The sequence below is a fragment of the Podarcis raffonei genome, chromosome 6, assembly GCF_027172205.1.
Source record: "Podarcis raffonei isolate rPodRaf1 chromosome 6, rPodRaf1.pri, whole genome shotgun sequence".
Taxonomy (NCBI): Eukaryota; Metazoa; Chordata; class Lepidosauria; order Squamata; family Lacertidae; genus Podarcis; species Podarcis raffonei.
The window spans coordinates 52,663,402-52,677,953 of NC_070607.1; the positions used below are offsets into that span (position 1 = coordinate 52,663,402).

Consider the following 14,552-nt stretch of genomic DNA (forward strand, 5'->3'; position numbering starts at 1 on the left):
ATTCATTTTTATTCCAGATTGCAGAGTCACAAAAACAAGCTGTCAGGGCAGCTAAGAAAACAAACACCACTCCAATTACAACAAATCAAAACAAAACATTTCATCAGCATAACTAATGGAAAGGGGACATTTGCATTGGAAACACAATCATTTGCCTCTTCTGTGCTTTTTGGCTAAGCTCTTTGTCTGCAGTCACTCTCACAAAGCTTTCTGCAAGAAGACAGCAAGTATTTACCATCCTTGCAATACAGAAGGGAAAATCAGAGCTCAACACAGAAAAGGGTGTTGTATTGTAGATCATGAGAGCTGCATTACAAGAGTCTCATAGAGTGAGAATGACGGAAAACAAATATATTTTGATACTTCTAAAAAGTTCTGAAGGCCCAGCAGCCTAACTAGAGTAGAAGGATCCTGAGCAGATGCAAGACAGAGGAACCCATTTTACCTTTTCCTTCGCAGCTTAGTCTCCTTCTTCAACCGTTCTATATCTTGCTTGGCCCACTGGATGACTTCTGAGGCCTCAGCTTGCACAGAGGAGACAGGGCTATTTGAAGCTCCCAACCCAGGAGATGAAGATAAGCCCAGGGAATAAGGAAGCCTAGAGGAAACTCGTGATAGACCGCGACGCAGTGATTCATTCATAGCTTCGCTCTCCAAGAGCTTTGTCCTACAAAGAAGACAAGAGATAGCAGTCACCTCATAGTGTCCATTATATACTGAAGTCTTGACATGAAGACAGAGACAGATTCCTATGGGAACTGTGGGGAGGAGAGTATCTGCTAGCCCAGAATCATATGGATACAAGTCCATCGGATGCCCTCATTGACATGCAATTGAGTAAGGGACTCAAAAAGACCATAAGGGAGGATGCTTAACTCTTGACAGCACACAGTTTCATTAACAGGAATGAGTAGGACCCAAAAGGCAGTATAATGTTTAATCTCTTGACAGCAGAAAAGAAAATCTGAGGGGGGAAACACTCGGGGGAGGAGGGACCTGAGAAACCTGCTAGTTATAATAATTCTTGATGTGAGAGGGGAAAGAAGATGGAGTGCTGGGGGACACACACTCCTTCGTCATGATGTCTACAAAGCAGTTATCTCGGATAAAGGGAAGGGGCCATTGCTCTGTGGTAGAACACATGCTTTGCAATGAAGAAGACCCAAAATTCAACTCTTGGCATCTCCAGTAAAAAAAGAGGCCCAAGTGCAAGGTGCTGGGAAGATCACAGAGTGACACTGTCAACTGGAGCCATTTGTACTTATCAAATGCAAATTCTGATATCCTAAATTCTGTTAGTCAGAACATCAGAAAATCAAGGAAGTCACGCTACTAATACGATTCTTTGACATTCTGACGCAGAATATTCCATTACCATATTACTTGCATCTGCTTCTATTCCCCCAGCTACATGCTTGGCTATCTGCATCCCTGTATCACTCCCATCGCATGCCTGGCCAGCAGGGGGCTCATGCTGCTACATGCTTGTGTACTTGTGGCAGCTCCAGCTGTTTGTTCCTGCATCTGTGGCATACTGCTGCAGGTTTATGTGCATGTGGGACCTGCAACTGCTGCTCTCAACTTTATTGCCTTTGTGTGGCTGTGAAAGCCACCACTGCAGACAAAGAGGTTATTTTAGGCACCTTTGTTTACAATGCCCATACCTTGGGAGGGCACAAGTGAATTTCTAAGTACCACAAGTCTCTTATATCAAAGGGTTGTTTCTTTTTTATTCTTATTAACGATTTCTTAGTTTACAAAAATACGTGCATTGTCTCTTTTTTAAGTTGTGTTTTCTACAGATCAGTTTCATTTGTTGTGAGACATTAGTGTTGCATGCAGTATTAGGTTGGGAAGAAAAGAGGGGGAAAGAGGAGGAGAGGGAATGGTGAGTGCGGTGGGGTGGGCAATGCTTCTATTCTTCTCCTTAGTGTATGTGTGGGGTTTTGTGTGAGCATCACTTGTATGGGTTCTCTTATTATTCGCAAAGGGTTGTTTCTGATCCTAAAGTGCTCATCATTTGAAGATTACAGTACACAAAGGGCAAGAAGCCACGGGGGTGAAAGTATTGACTTAGAGCTACTTTAATAGTCACCAGTTTAGAAGTCAGGTATTTTTCTCTTTCAAGAAGGTATGGCCACTTGCAAAAAGAGTAAAAGTGGGTGGGGGAATCCAGAGGACCACTCCGTCTTACCTGAGCTCCTCTATTTCCCGAATGTAGTTCTGAATCAGAGCACCAATAGCCTCGTTGCCATCACCTGGGAGAACAATGACGCAAAGACACAGAAATTAAATTCTAAACAATAATGGAGAAAGATAGACAAGAGCAAGCAAGATCCCAAAGAAATCAGAGAAGCCCAATTGCTACGGAAAACAAAAGCAGCCAGGCTAAGCATGCTTGACTGAACATATGGCTAACATCATGCACAGTTTGGTCCATCATAAAACCAACCCTAAAATCTGTAAACATAATTTTTCTCTTGTGACTTTAAGGAATATATAGTGCCATTTGTATGCTGTCTAATGAAATGGTCTAGAGACCCCAACCAGTTGCCCCTCTCAGCCTCACCTGCCTTGGCAAGAATCAAGTTGGCTTCTTGGCTCATTAAGTGTGTGACACGGACGTTGATGGCATCAATAGCTTCTTGCATGGCCTTCACACGCATACGCAAAGTGGTGTTCTCCTTCTGCAGCATGGCATTCTCCTGGAACAGGTCACTATAGCCTTCAGAGCCATCCTCTCCAATGACACGCTTACCCTTTGGAGACAGAAATGAATGAAAACACCAGTAGGAAGGGCTGGAGAGCACATGGACTGGGGTGGAAGACATTTGCCCTGTGCGCATCCCAATTAAGGGGCATAATCATCACAGTATACTTCAGTCATCTCAAGCCTTCTGCCTGTAATGGCAGTCTTGCACATACAGGAAGGCTCTGAAGTTGGGGTACTTTTCAAGTATTTTATAATCCACCTTCCTGCAGAAATAGTTCAGTGACTGCCATGTTTTTTCAAACCAGCTCTTAAAGAGTTGCATAAAAGATTTATATTTATGTTTATACGCCAGTCTTTGATCATTGGGGCTTCTCAAAGTAGAGTACTGCATTTTAAAAGACAGTAGCCGCCCTGAGCCTGGTCTTGGCTGGGGAGGGTGGGGTATAAATATGTTGTTGTTGTTGTTGTTGTTGTTGTTGTTGTTGTTGTTGTTGTTAAAATCTAACTATCCCATGAACCTTTTAAAAAGAGAGATTAAAAGACCACCAATAAAAGTGCACCACAAGCAACAGCTTGTGGCAAAATCATGCAATGGTGGACTTTGGGCTCTCAAATTTCAGCGGTGCGCTATATACTGGGTTTGCTCTCTACAAAGTAGGTTGCTATCATCCCTATTTTAAAGATGGAGAAACTAAAGCTTAAAGAGACCTGCCAATGTTCATCTATAGTAAATCATCTGCAGAATTAGAACTTTTCAAATAAAAAAAGGGAGTAGGCCAAATATGGCATTCAGATATTTTCTCCAGGGGAATTTAACTGGGTGTGCAACATTCCTAAAGAGAGGGGGAGAGAGAAAACACCACTAGGGACAAGGGACTTCAAGTGCTGAAGCTGTGCCACTCAGTGCAAAACACTCCTGACATCTCCTTACCGCCTTGTACTCCATGAGCTCCATCTGAAGGCGAGCAATTTCAGCTCGCAGGGCGCTGATCTGCTGGCTCGTCTTATCCTGGTTCACCACCACTTTGTTCTTGATGTTGCGAGCTCTGTTGGCATACTTAAGGGTATTCAGGGTCTCCATAAAATCCCGATCAGAAGGGCTCACACAGGCAATCATTATGGTTTGGCTACGAAGGTGGGAGAACAAATAAGGTCAAGCACAGGAGGGCTGCTAGTCTCCCTGCCACATCAGCTACCTTCCAGGGAGAGTAGCAGTGCAGAGGTCAAGCCATTTCCAATGCTGGCAGTCTGGCAGCTCAAACCAACCAGCTGCGGAGGGCTCCAATTTGTTGCATGGTGAATCAGAGTTCAGACAAGAGTTCCGAACAACCTTGCCCCCCCTTGCCTTGGGCAAATTACCAAATAGTCTGCCAAACAGAATGCGGGAGTTCCCAAATCCAAAAGGCCATGATAAGACAAACAAAGAACATGAAGGAAATTTGGGAGAGGGGGGAGAGAAGGGCAGTTGTAAAAGGAAACAGACTAGAAAAGAGGGGGAAAGAAGAGATTACAGTGATCCCATGTTAGGAGGTACAGTTGCCAGAATTCTGGATCAGAAACAGCTTAGGCGTATTATGTAAGCATCTATTTTTCAAAAGCCAATAATCACATTTGGAACCCAGGAAGAAATGAGGCCTGGGATGTGTTTTAAAATACGTTCCTTGGCACATCTGCTGTGGCCTTGCCTTGGGACCTCTCATTAAGGGCTCCCATGGCCATGCAGCATTAATTATAACACACAATCCAGACAGCCTCCTCACCTGCAACCCCCAATGCCAGTAACCCTGCAAAAGCTACAAACAGCTGTTCTAGTGCCTCTTTCCATTACCTGTTGCCACCAAGGGAATCTTGGAGGAGCCGAGTCAGCTTTGAATCTCGGTAGGGCACATGCAAGGCTCTCTTGCTCTGATCCCCAAGGGCACTGATGACGTTTCCCAGTGCTAGCTATCAATAAAAAGGACAAGTCGGCGAATAAGAGATGGACACTTTCCCTTGTGCCTTTATTCTGGCACCATACATTCCTCATAGAAAAGTCAATGCAGGTTCAAGCAGTTATTCCCTTTTTGAGGTCACAAATCAGCCCCCCACCCCCACTTACTGGGCTGAAGCTTATACTGGTAAACACCATGACTTTTCCATTACAGGGATGAACCATATAAACCACATAAACTTTGTTGCTATATCATCATGACTAAACCTTAGTCTACAGAATCTGGCTTTCACAGAAGCATCTAACCAACCCTAGAGAATCTCAACTCATTTTTAAAAAGATACAAGCACCTATATTATACCTGTATTATAAATGCTTGCAAATGTCACTGTCACTTTCAGACTATACTATAGTTCCATTTCCACAATTCCCTGTCTCTTAAATTTGCAGTGGCTTCAGGGACAGAGCCTTGCCCACCAGAAACAACACAGATTTCATTGCGTATCCCAGGGGTCAGCAACCTAAGGCCCAAGGGCCACAAGTGGCCCATGGGGGTTGTTTAACTGGCCCACAAGCCTCCCCTGAACTGAGTCGCCCACTCAGCGAGTCCCCGTGCACTGTGCTAAACCAGCGCAACGTGGCGCAGGGACTCACTTCCGCAGCACCAGAAATCGCATCTGCGCAGACGCAGATGCTGGAAATCGCAGGGGCGTGCGCTCCAACCCACGGAAGGATCTCCGCTGGAGTGAACAGGCCCAGGCAAGGTAAACCTTGCTGACCCCTGGTGTATCCCATTCCATGAAGCCTGTATGCTACAACAAAGAGCTCTTATATGCCTAGACCAAGCCATGGCTTGTGCAAACTTCAAAACAGTAACAAAGGTGCTGGACAATACTTGGTTTGCCAGGCAAAATATTACAGGACCTTGCACTTGTTGTCGTATCCAATCCTGACCCATTTGTATGATAAAGGCCATACCAAACCACAGTTGATGGAGATCCCTTCCTTGGCTCTCTCGCCAGTTGCACCAGTCCGCTTCAACCTCTCTGAGCCAGCCAGGTCAACAAAGTGGAATTTGGCTGTTCGCGTCTCATATTCACTAGAAGGCTGGGATCCCTCCAGGAGACTGTTGGAGTCTCCATTCACCTGCAATCGGAACACATCCCAGAATCATTTCCTGAGGTGTAATGGATTCTGCAACTGCTCCACCCCTGTCCTCCCCTTCTCATGTCCTTACCAAGTGTACAGGGGAGCAGACGCGCATTTGGCAAAGGTAGATGGTGAAGATGGCATGGGAGCGGGAGCTCTGGACATTCATCTGGGTGCTGGCTGTGGTTCGAGAGAGAGCTCCCTGCTTCAGGCACTGAATCAGCTGCAGAAGAGATTAGGGATGGTGGTTACGCTTTCTACCAAGATGCAAGGCAACACATGAACACACAAAAGCAAATGGAATAATTTTTCAACCTTGCTTGAACAGGCATACAGCTTCCTGCTGGACGCTATTTCATCATTAACTCTTGCGAAAGTCAACCCCCTACAGGACTATAACAATCAGGATCGAGCTAGATCTGACATGCAGTTGTGTGTCTTTCTCCTGACAGGGCCAGAAGGGAGAGTGACGAGGAGGCCAAGTTGGTAGGGTTGTTCAACTCTGTCTCCTCTGGATTTTTCTCAGCTCAAAATTGCACACACTCCTAGCTCCAAATACAATTTAGTACTTTGTTAGGAGGTGTTAATTATTACCATTGAATCCCTTTTATAAACTAAATTATACCGCAACAGAAAACCTGGCGAGACAAGACTTGCAAATTTATCTGAACTTACAAGATTTCTTGGAAAGACTGGATTTCTTTGATAAAGTAATGACTGTGGTGCCTGTTTTCTAATGCTTCTAATTGCTTCCTGTTTCACTGTCAATATGTCAATGACAAAGATAGTGAGATACTGATTTTGTCTGTTTCTTCTTCTAAATATGCAATAACACACAAAGGAACATACACAACAATATAAATATTTATGTATAAATAATATGTCTGACACACAAATCCCTCCACTGCTTAGGGTCACAGCCACCTCAGGCATTTCTAGCACATGATCCACAGCTCTGTGGAGGGTAAACTACAGTTCTCAGTATTATCTGGGGGAATTCTTCAAAAGTATTTTAAGTGTATGGTGTGGCTGCAATTCATGTGTGCATGCACACACACACACAAACACACACACCCCTCCTATTGAAGATTATACTTCAGGCAAATGTCCACAGATGCTTATCCCATAATAAATTTGTCTGTCTTAGTTGTTTATAATTGAAAGGAAATCCAGTCAATATTATATAAAATTAAGCTTGTCCAAAAAATGCACTAGCAGTTTAAAGCACACGCCAAATAAGACACCTAAGAATGGAGATCTGGGATTACCTATTAAATTAAATGACAACACTTGTCCGATTCAGATGATAGCACAAGAAAGCTTCGTATGTAACATACTGAACTGAGTCAAACCCTTGGGTCCCTCTAGCTCAGTACTGACTGGCAGAAAATCTTCGGGGTTTTAGACAGGGGTCTCTCCCAGCCCTACCTGGGGATGTCAGGGATTGAATTTCAGATCTTCTGAATGCAGGGTGCTGTACCACTCAACAACAGACCCTCTTCTCAAAAGGGTGGGGAGATACAGAAAGGGCAGTTTGAACAGAAACGTCTTTACACCCCTTTCAGGGGTCTTTATTACAGACACCTGTACAGCTAAGGACTCCATGAACTAATAGAAAGATAACCGTTTTATTAAAGGTCTGGAATGAAATACAAATGTGATCATCTATATCTCCCCTTGCCACACTCTTCTTAAAGACTTTCAACTACCAAAATGTGGTATTTTTCAATACTGCAGAAATTGCCTTGGTGAGTTTTAAGGTATTGTGGCAGGACAGTAGTTTCACTGCACATGAAGACCAAGCGCCAAAAGGGAAAACAGAAGGAGAGTACCAGTGTTTCAACTTCTTTGTAATTAAGACACTCTCTCTTATCTAAACTCTGAAACAATTGCCTAAGAGCTCTGGCAATATATGAACTGTGCATCTGAATCAAATGAAGGCCATGATATCTAGAAACTCAAGGCGAATTATGGGAAGAGATATTAATTTCTCACTGTAAGAAATAATTAAATGTTCAATTGAATTATAATGGTTAGAGTTCTGAGACTTCCGGGTTAGCGCCATCGGCGAAATGGCGGAGTTCCTCCGGTCGGAGGAACTGGCTCCGTGGAAACTGGGTCTACCCGCCACCGCGAAGGTGGGGACCCGCTAGAAATCCCAGGTGGAAGAAGCCTGGGAACGTGGGGTTCGGCAGAGCACCAGGAGCGCCTCCCCTACTCGCGGGGGACCCCTTTTTGGGACTCCGGAGTGAAGTGGGGTGATCGGCGCGGTGCTGCGAACTGACTGCTATTTTCACGGAGGGAAGCTGCATTGCCATTGCTGGAGAGCGCTGACTTTTTCCTGTTGACAATTGGACTCTAAACAAGTACCCGTGAGTAGAAACGGAAAATTGGATCAAGAAATATCTTAATTTGGCACCGAAGCGGGAAGGTTCAAAACAGGAAGTCCACCTTCCTCTTTCTGTAAATAGATTGAAGCAAAAATCTTGTAAGCTAATAGCCTGGAAAGTCGCTTTACAAAGGTCGAAATTTCCTTCATTTATAACCATTAAAACCCCCTTGGAAGCAGGAGAAAAGGGGGGGAAACTAAACTGTTCAAGCCTGCTGGAGAGGGAGTAAAGGAGAATAAGTTTCTACCGTCTCAAACCTGGGAACGGCGTGTCAGAGACAGAAATTATTGGAGACGTCCATTGACTGTGGATGGAATATTTTGACAGATAGTAAGAAAAAAGAGAAACAAATTGATTCTAATGTTGCCTGTTGCATTTTAAAGAAACAAAATATTCGAAAATTGAAAGTAACTTTCTTTTGTTGGACATGATTTAAAAAAGATGGACACAAATAGAAATTGTATCCTCTAGAGGGAGCTTGTCAAATTGTTGTTGCAGTGTTGGTGCTGACCTTTAAAGCCCTAAACGGCCTCGGTCCAGTATACCTGAAGGAGCGTCTCCACCCCCATCATTCTGCCCGGACGCTGAGGTCTAGCGCCGAGGGCCTTCTGGCGGTTCCCTCACTGCGAGAAGCAAAGCTACAGGGAACCAGGCAGAGGGCCTTCTCGGTAGTGGCGCCCGCCCTGTGGAACGCCCTTCCAGCAGATGTCAAAGAGATAAACAACTACCTGACATTCAGAAGACATCTTAAGGCAGCCCTGTTCAGGGAAGTTTTTAACGTGTGATATTTTACTGTATTTTTGGTTTTTATGGAAGCTGCCCAGAGTGGCTGGGGAGGCCCAGCCAGATGGGCGGGGTATAAATAATAAATAATAATAATAATAATAATAATAATAATTATTATTATTATTATTATTATTATTATTATTATTAGTTCACTTGGAGATTTCACAGCTGCGAGATTAACATCGTGGGACCAGACTGTGACCTTGAATAAAAATGTGTTTGGAAGAAGTCCTGGTGCTTGCTTTTTGCAAGACAAGTGCTTTGTTGGAGCAGTTGCATGAGAAGGTGGATTTGATGAACGAGAAGTTGGATTTGATGACGGTTGTAATCAGTGAATGTGGACAAGTAGGGAATATTGACATAGAAATCATACAGGGACCAATTCAGGAAACTGGTTCGACTGGGCAAATGCAAGGGCAGACAATAATGAAGGAAGCTACGGTGCTACCTCAAGCAACACAAATCGAGAGACCCGAGGCCCTGCAGGAGCATAAGCCGCTGTTTCGGAAGAATGAACTTGAATTAGGCCAGAGGGAGTTGGGAGCTGAGGAGGCTCTCAACTTTGGAGAGATTTTGAAATATGCTGTTAAAGATCTTTTGGATTATATTGATGACTGTGGGGAGTGGGACTGTGGGGAATGGGCTGGTCTGATGCGGGGAGATGGACATGAGTATGAGTGGAAATTCCCCGGAGACCTACTCCCTAAGGAGAAAGGAAAGAAACTAAGAAAGAGACCAACAAAAGACAAGGAAAAGTGCAAAAATAAACAAGAAGAAAAAGATCTGCAGAAGGGGCATGGAAGAGACTTAAGAGCCTCGGATATCAGACTACCAGGTTGATGGACTTGATGGAATGGATAGCAAGGACTGACATAACCCGAGACCAGAAAGAAGGGACGTTGGATGAAAATTGGAAGAGTCTATAAAGAAAATTTTTTATTTTGGGAATTAGTGTAAAATTAATGAATATTAGGGAGAATGTTGGAATGAAATTGTCTGGCTTTAGCAGAAATGATAGCAGAAGGATAAATAAGTATTAAGTTTTTTAAGCTTTAAGGTATTTTATGGTATTTTATGGTAAGATAAGGTTAAGGTATTTTATGGTAAGATAAGGTTAAATAAAGTAAGGTAAATTGAATAACAGAATATGGTGAAAGATGGATAGGATATATAGAGTTAATTAATTGGTTATAAGCTAAAATATAGAAAGGATTTGCTGAAACAATGATTGAATCAGGATACAAGAAGAGGGAGGTATGAGGAAGTCGGGGAAATAGGCAGATGAAAGCTAGGATATGGAATGACTCATTTGTTTTTAACTATTTTTATTTTTCTGTATTTTGTATCTTTTTGTCTTCCTTTTCTTCCTTTTTTTCTCTTTTTTTCTTTTTTTTCTTTTTCATATTTTTGTATTTCCTCTGAAATTTTAATAAATATTATTATTAAAAAAATAGAGTTCTGAAAAGGGCTTTTTTGTCCTATTTGCATAAGTAAATTATTTCCTAAAGTTTTAGCCTGCTTTTCAGACAAATTATTGTATCTGAAAACAACATGCATCAATTAAAAAAAGAAAGTGACACACAGAAAAAGCCTGCCCATCAGGTTTGCAAACTGAAAAAAGACACATACAAGAACTCAGTGAAGAAAAAAATTATGAGGGGGCACATTCTATATGGCTTGCTAGATGGTTATATTCCTTAGTCTTTGGGGAGGTGGAAATATTGTTCGTGGTTGGGGCTCCTGCTGGAAAAATTGTGGTTCAAGGGGAGCATTTTTACCCATGTGGTTGAGTTGGCTCAAAATTAAATATTTCTGGTATGGGATATTAAATATAATGACTTTAATTACTAGTTATGTACTGCCCTTCAAGGCCAAAGGAATTCTGACTTGGAATATTAAAATTTCATATTCAAGAAAAGTATTGTCATATCTATTGATGGTTGCTACGTTGTGCACTGCAAATGTCTGGAAACATACAGGAATTCCCAGTGATTAAATGTGGTGTAAAAAGATACCAGACCCTAGCCGTTATGGAGAAAGTGACGAGTATCTTTCAAACGAGAGAAGTGAGGATTCATGCGGATAAATTCACTAGAGTAATGGCAGATGTTCATTGCCTTCCAAAAGAATCACACTCACAAATAGATATTTGCAAATATGGATTGTGAATTATTTGATTCGTTTTATATTGTAAATGAAACTCATAATGCTCCCAACCATATTCTATATTCCAATATATAGGGTATTCTATATTCCAATATATAGGATATTCTATATCCCAACATATAGAATAGCAGCTAGAAGAAAGGGATCATCATTTCCACCGAGGGGGAGAAATGTGGAAAAACCACCAGAAAGTTTTAGGAGGATATTCCACATTATTAAAAGCAAAATGCATAAGAATTAGAGCGCTGACTCATGGCTGAAAAGTGGGTTATGTTATGGACTCCACCCAAATAAAGCACGCAAACAACTAAGTTCTGCCATGCAGACTGGTAGCATCTGCAGTGAGATCAGGATACAATTAAGCAGCAGCCTGAAACACAGCTAAGGAATTCTCATCTCATAAAGTTTCCATGAGAAAACAGCCATGGCTTATTCTTGCAGCACATACTCAAGATCACTTACAGCTTAGAACTCTTTAGCCACCTCATAAGATTTGCACCACATGCACACCAACACACCCACTCACTTACATTAGACGCATAATGATGGCTGAAGTGGAGACTGTCATCTTAAGCCCTCTCCAGGCATTCAAGAAACTCAGGAGGGCATAAACAGTTGAGTGCCAGTAGGGCTGCACACACCAGCGCGGCCTCCAATGTCTCTGCTGGCTCCACCCAATCTGCCCCCAATGTCCCTGTTCCTGTTGGCTCCATCCAATGGGCTGAACATGCTTAGAATCCCACAATCAGGAATGCCTAAAGAGGACTTTCATTGAACATGGAATCAAGACATTGTAGCTACTAATTAACATGAAACACAAAGCTGAGGTCTAACGTATGAGGAGTTGGTCACGTACCTCGTCCTGCGAGCCAATGAGACGTGATGTGACACCTGTGGTGTAGATCCCACCACTGGTATCTTCATGGATTTTGATGTTTGACTTCCGGTGGCGGCAATCAGGGTCTCGTGAGCTATCAAAGAGGTCCAGGATCTCTTCATTATACAGCTGAACAAAGACATGGGTAGGGGGTGGAATTGATACTAGGTTCATTGATTCATGAAGGGCTCCACAGGTACAAAATGATAGAAATGGGTATTTGGGCTTGCAGTGTGCCTTGAAGATCAAAGCAGAGCTTGACATTTAGTTAAGGATTGGCCCTGTTGGTTACAGCATGAGAGGTTGGTGCTGTAGTCAACAGCAAATCTGCAATTCTCTTCTAACAGGAATTCGAATCACAGCAATTTTACAGGGAACAGGGCTAGTAACAGGAAGAAAAACTGGAAGAACTAGAGATTCATAATCGTCTGGAGCAATAAATGTAAAAGCTGCATGGAATTCTTCACTCCTCTCACCACTGACAAGCCTACCAGAGAGATGAAATCTTAAGTTGGCTGAGGCTGCTGCATCCCCAGACAGAACAAAGCAAGCAGGTCTGCATCATTATTGCAATCGGTTGACTGATGCATGAATCAGCTGCATTTCCTCTATGAAAATGTTTACACATTGTCAAGGTCAAGCGACGTCTTTAATGGGTCTTCTGTGCATGATAGCATAGTGGTGGTATAAAAGGAAGCAAGTGCCAAGTTCCGCCCCTGAGTGAAGGAGCATCATGCCCCCTCATTTCCAAATGCAAATTCAAATTTAATCTCCTTCACTTACTCTTGGATGTACATGCATGCCCCATGCTGTAATTTGTATGTTAACTCAGATCCACCACCAATGATTCAATTGTGCCCCCACACTGCACTTAACTGCTGCAGAACTTAAAGAAGCCCGCTTTCATTCAGTAGCCTCAGGCATACCTGTATGTGAGCTTATGCCCTCCTTCTCACACCCCCATCTCCCTACAGACACCAAGGCACCTACCTCCAAGAACTGTGCACTGACTTTAAACTCGGGTACTGGCACACCCTGTTCCTGCGCTGCCCGCTTGCGCTCCTCTATGCCAGAGAATAGGTGGGTAATGGCCCGTGGAATTATGCCATTCTCATCTTCGGAAATGTTCACGTCAAAGCCGGTTCCCATGGTGTACGTCTTACCTGCACCTGTCTAAAAGTAAATGGAAGAGATGCTTTATGAGAGCCCAGCTTCACTGGTGAAAAAATGTGAACACCAACAACTGGAAAACACTGGCCTGCGAGTGCTCCAACTGGAGAAAAGCCTTTACCAAAGGTGTCATGGGCTTTGAAGATGCTCAAACTCAGGACAAAAGGGGGAAACATGCTAAGAGGAAGGTACACTCGGCAAACCCTCACTATGATCAACTCCTGCCCAGAAAACTATGTCCCCACTGTGGAAGGATGTGTGGATCCAGAATTGGCCTCCACACTCACTTACAGACTCACTATTAAAACCGTGTTTATGTAAGACAATCTTACTCGGCTACAAGTGATCGCCAAAGAAGAAGAAGAAGATTCCCTGGGACTCTCCACTACTCAACTCTGCTGCTCCTTAAACCCACCACACAGAGGGAGGTACCTGAGCAAGGCACTCTTCTTACACCTAATTAGTTCATTTCAAATTCTCTTCTACCCTTTCCCAAGGGGGTGGTGAAAGCCAGTGTGGTGCAATGGCTAGGGCAATGGGCTGCGACGTGGGAAACCTAGCTCCAGATCCTCACATAGCTATGAAACACACTGGGTGGCCTTGAGCAAGCCAATGTTTCCCAGCCTCACCCACCTCATAGGGTTCTTGGGAAGCTAAAGTGCCAATCCTGAGGTGGTGTCTCTTGGAAGAAGGGTGCAAACCAACAAAGGCTCAGCCAATGATTGTTGGAGGGGTGGGGAGAAACAACAGTGGGATAAACACAACAACAATGCCATATGAAATGTATATGAGATATGATATGGAAGAAAAGGAAATGATCCAATAGAAAAAATGATATAAAAGAATATAATGCCCAGGCTAAAATATGTTATATGTTATAGTGTTGGACTAAGACCTGGGACACTGGGGTTCTGGTCCCCACTTGACCACGAAGCTAACTAGGTGACTTTAGGGCAGTCACTGTCTCTCTGCCTAACCTACCTCACAGGGTTGTTGTGAGGATACAATAGGTGGGGAGAACCATGTACAACACCTTGAGCTCCTTGGAGGAAAGGTGGGATATATAAGCGCACAAAATAAATTAAGAAGGACAAAGAAAGAAAGAAAATGGCTTCGACAGCAGGACATTTCATTTTCAACCTTGCATGGCTGAAGTCCTGCCAGTTAAAATTGTGCAAATTAAATGCACACAAGGTGGAGAGTTTAAAAGCTCTTTCTGCATCAGGTTTCCCCAGCGCAGAGTTTTTAAGGTCTTTGGCTTGTTTGGAAGGGGAGGGGTAAAGCCTTCTCAGAAAGGTAAGGAAGCTCTGCAGGGGCAGTTCAAGAACACACATCTTTGCATGTATGTGCCATCTCTGGAACATAACCCCC

At 43.3% G+C, this 14,552-nt stretch overlaps 1 protein-coding gene across 6 annotated transcripts in view; it reads right to left on the reverse strand.

Annotated features, from left to right (window-relative positions):
- The window catches only part of KIF21B (kinesin family member 21B), a 71,592-nt gene that overhangs the window by 30,339 nt on the left and 26,701 nt on the right, over positions 1–14,552 (reverse strand). For all 6 annotated transcript variants that reach the window (XR_008331113.1, XR_008331111.1, XR_008331112.1 and 3 more), the window contains exons 3-11: positions 13,002–13,184; positions 11,991–12,140; positions 5,881–6,015; positions 5,622–5,789; positions 4,542–4,657; positions 3,645–3,840; positions 2,570–2,759; positions 2,195–2,258; positions 446–667 (exon numbers count right to left, since the gene is read on the reverse strand). Coding sequence is in view for 2 of the 6 variants with exons in the window: in XM_053392892.1 (XP_053248867.1) it covers positions 446–667; positions 2,195–2,258; positions 2,570–2,759; positions 3,645–3,840; positions 4,542–4,657; positions 5,622–5,789; positions 5,881–6,015; positions 11,991–12,140; positions 13,002–13,184 (1,424 nt within the window). In the remaining 4 variants the exon portion in view is untranslated. The remainder of the gene's footprint in view (positions 1–445; positions 668–2,194; positions 2,259–2,569; positions 2,760–3,644; positions 3,841–4,541; positions 4,658–5,621; positions 5,790–5,880; positions 6,016–11,990; positions 12,141–13,001; positions 13,185–14,552) is intronic.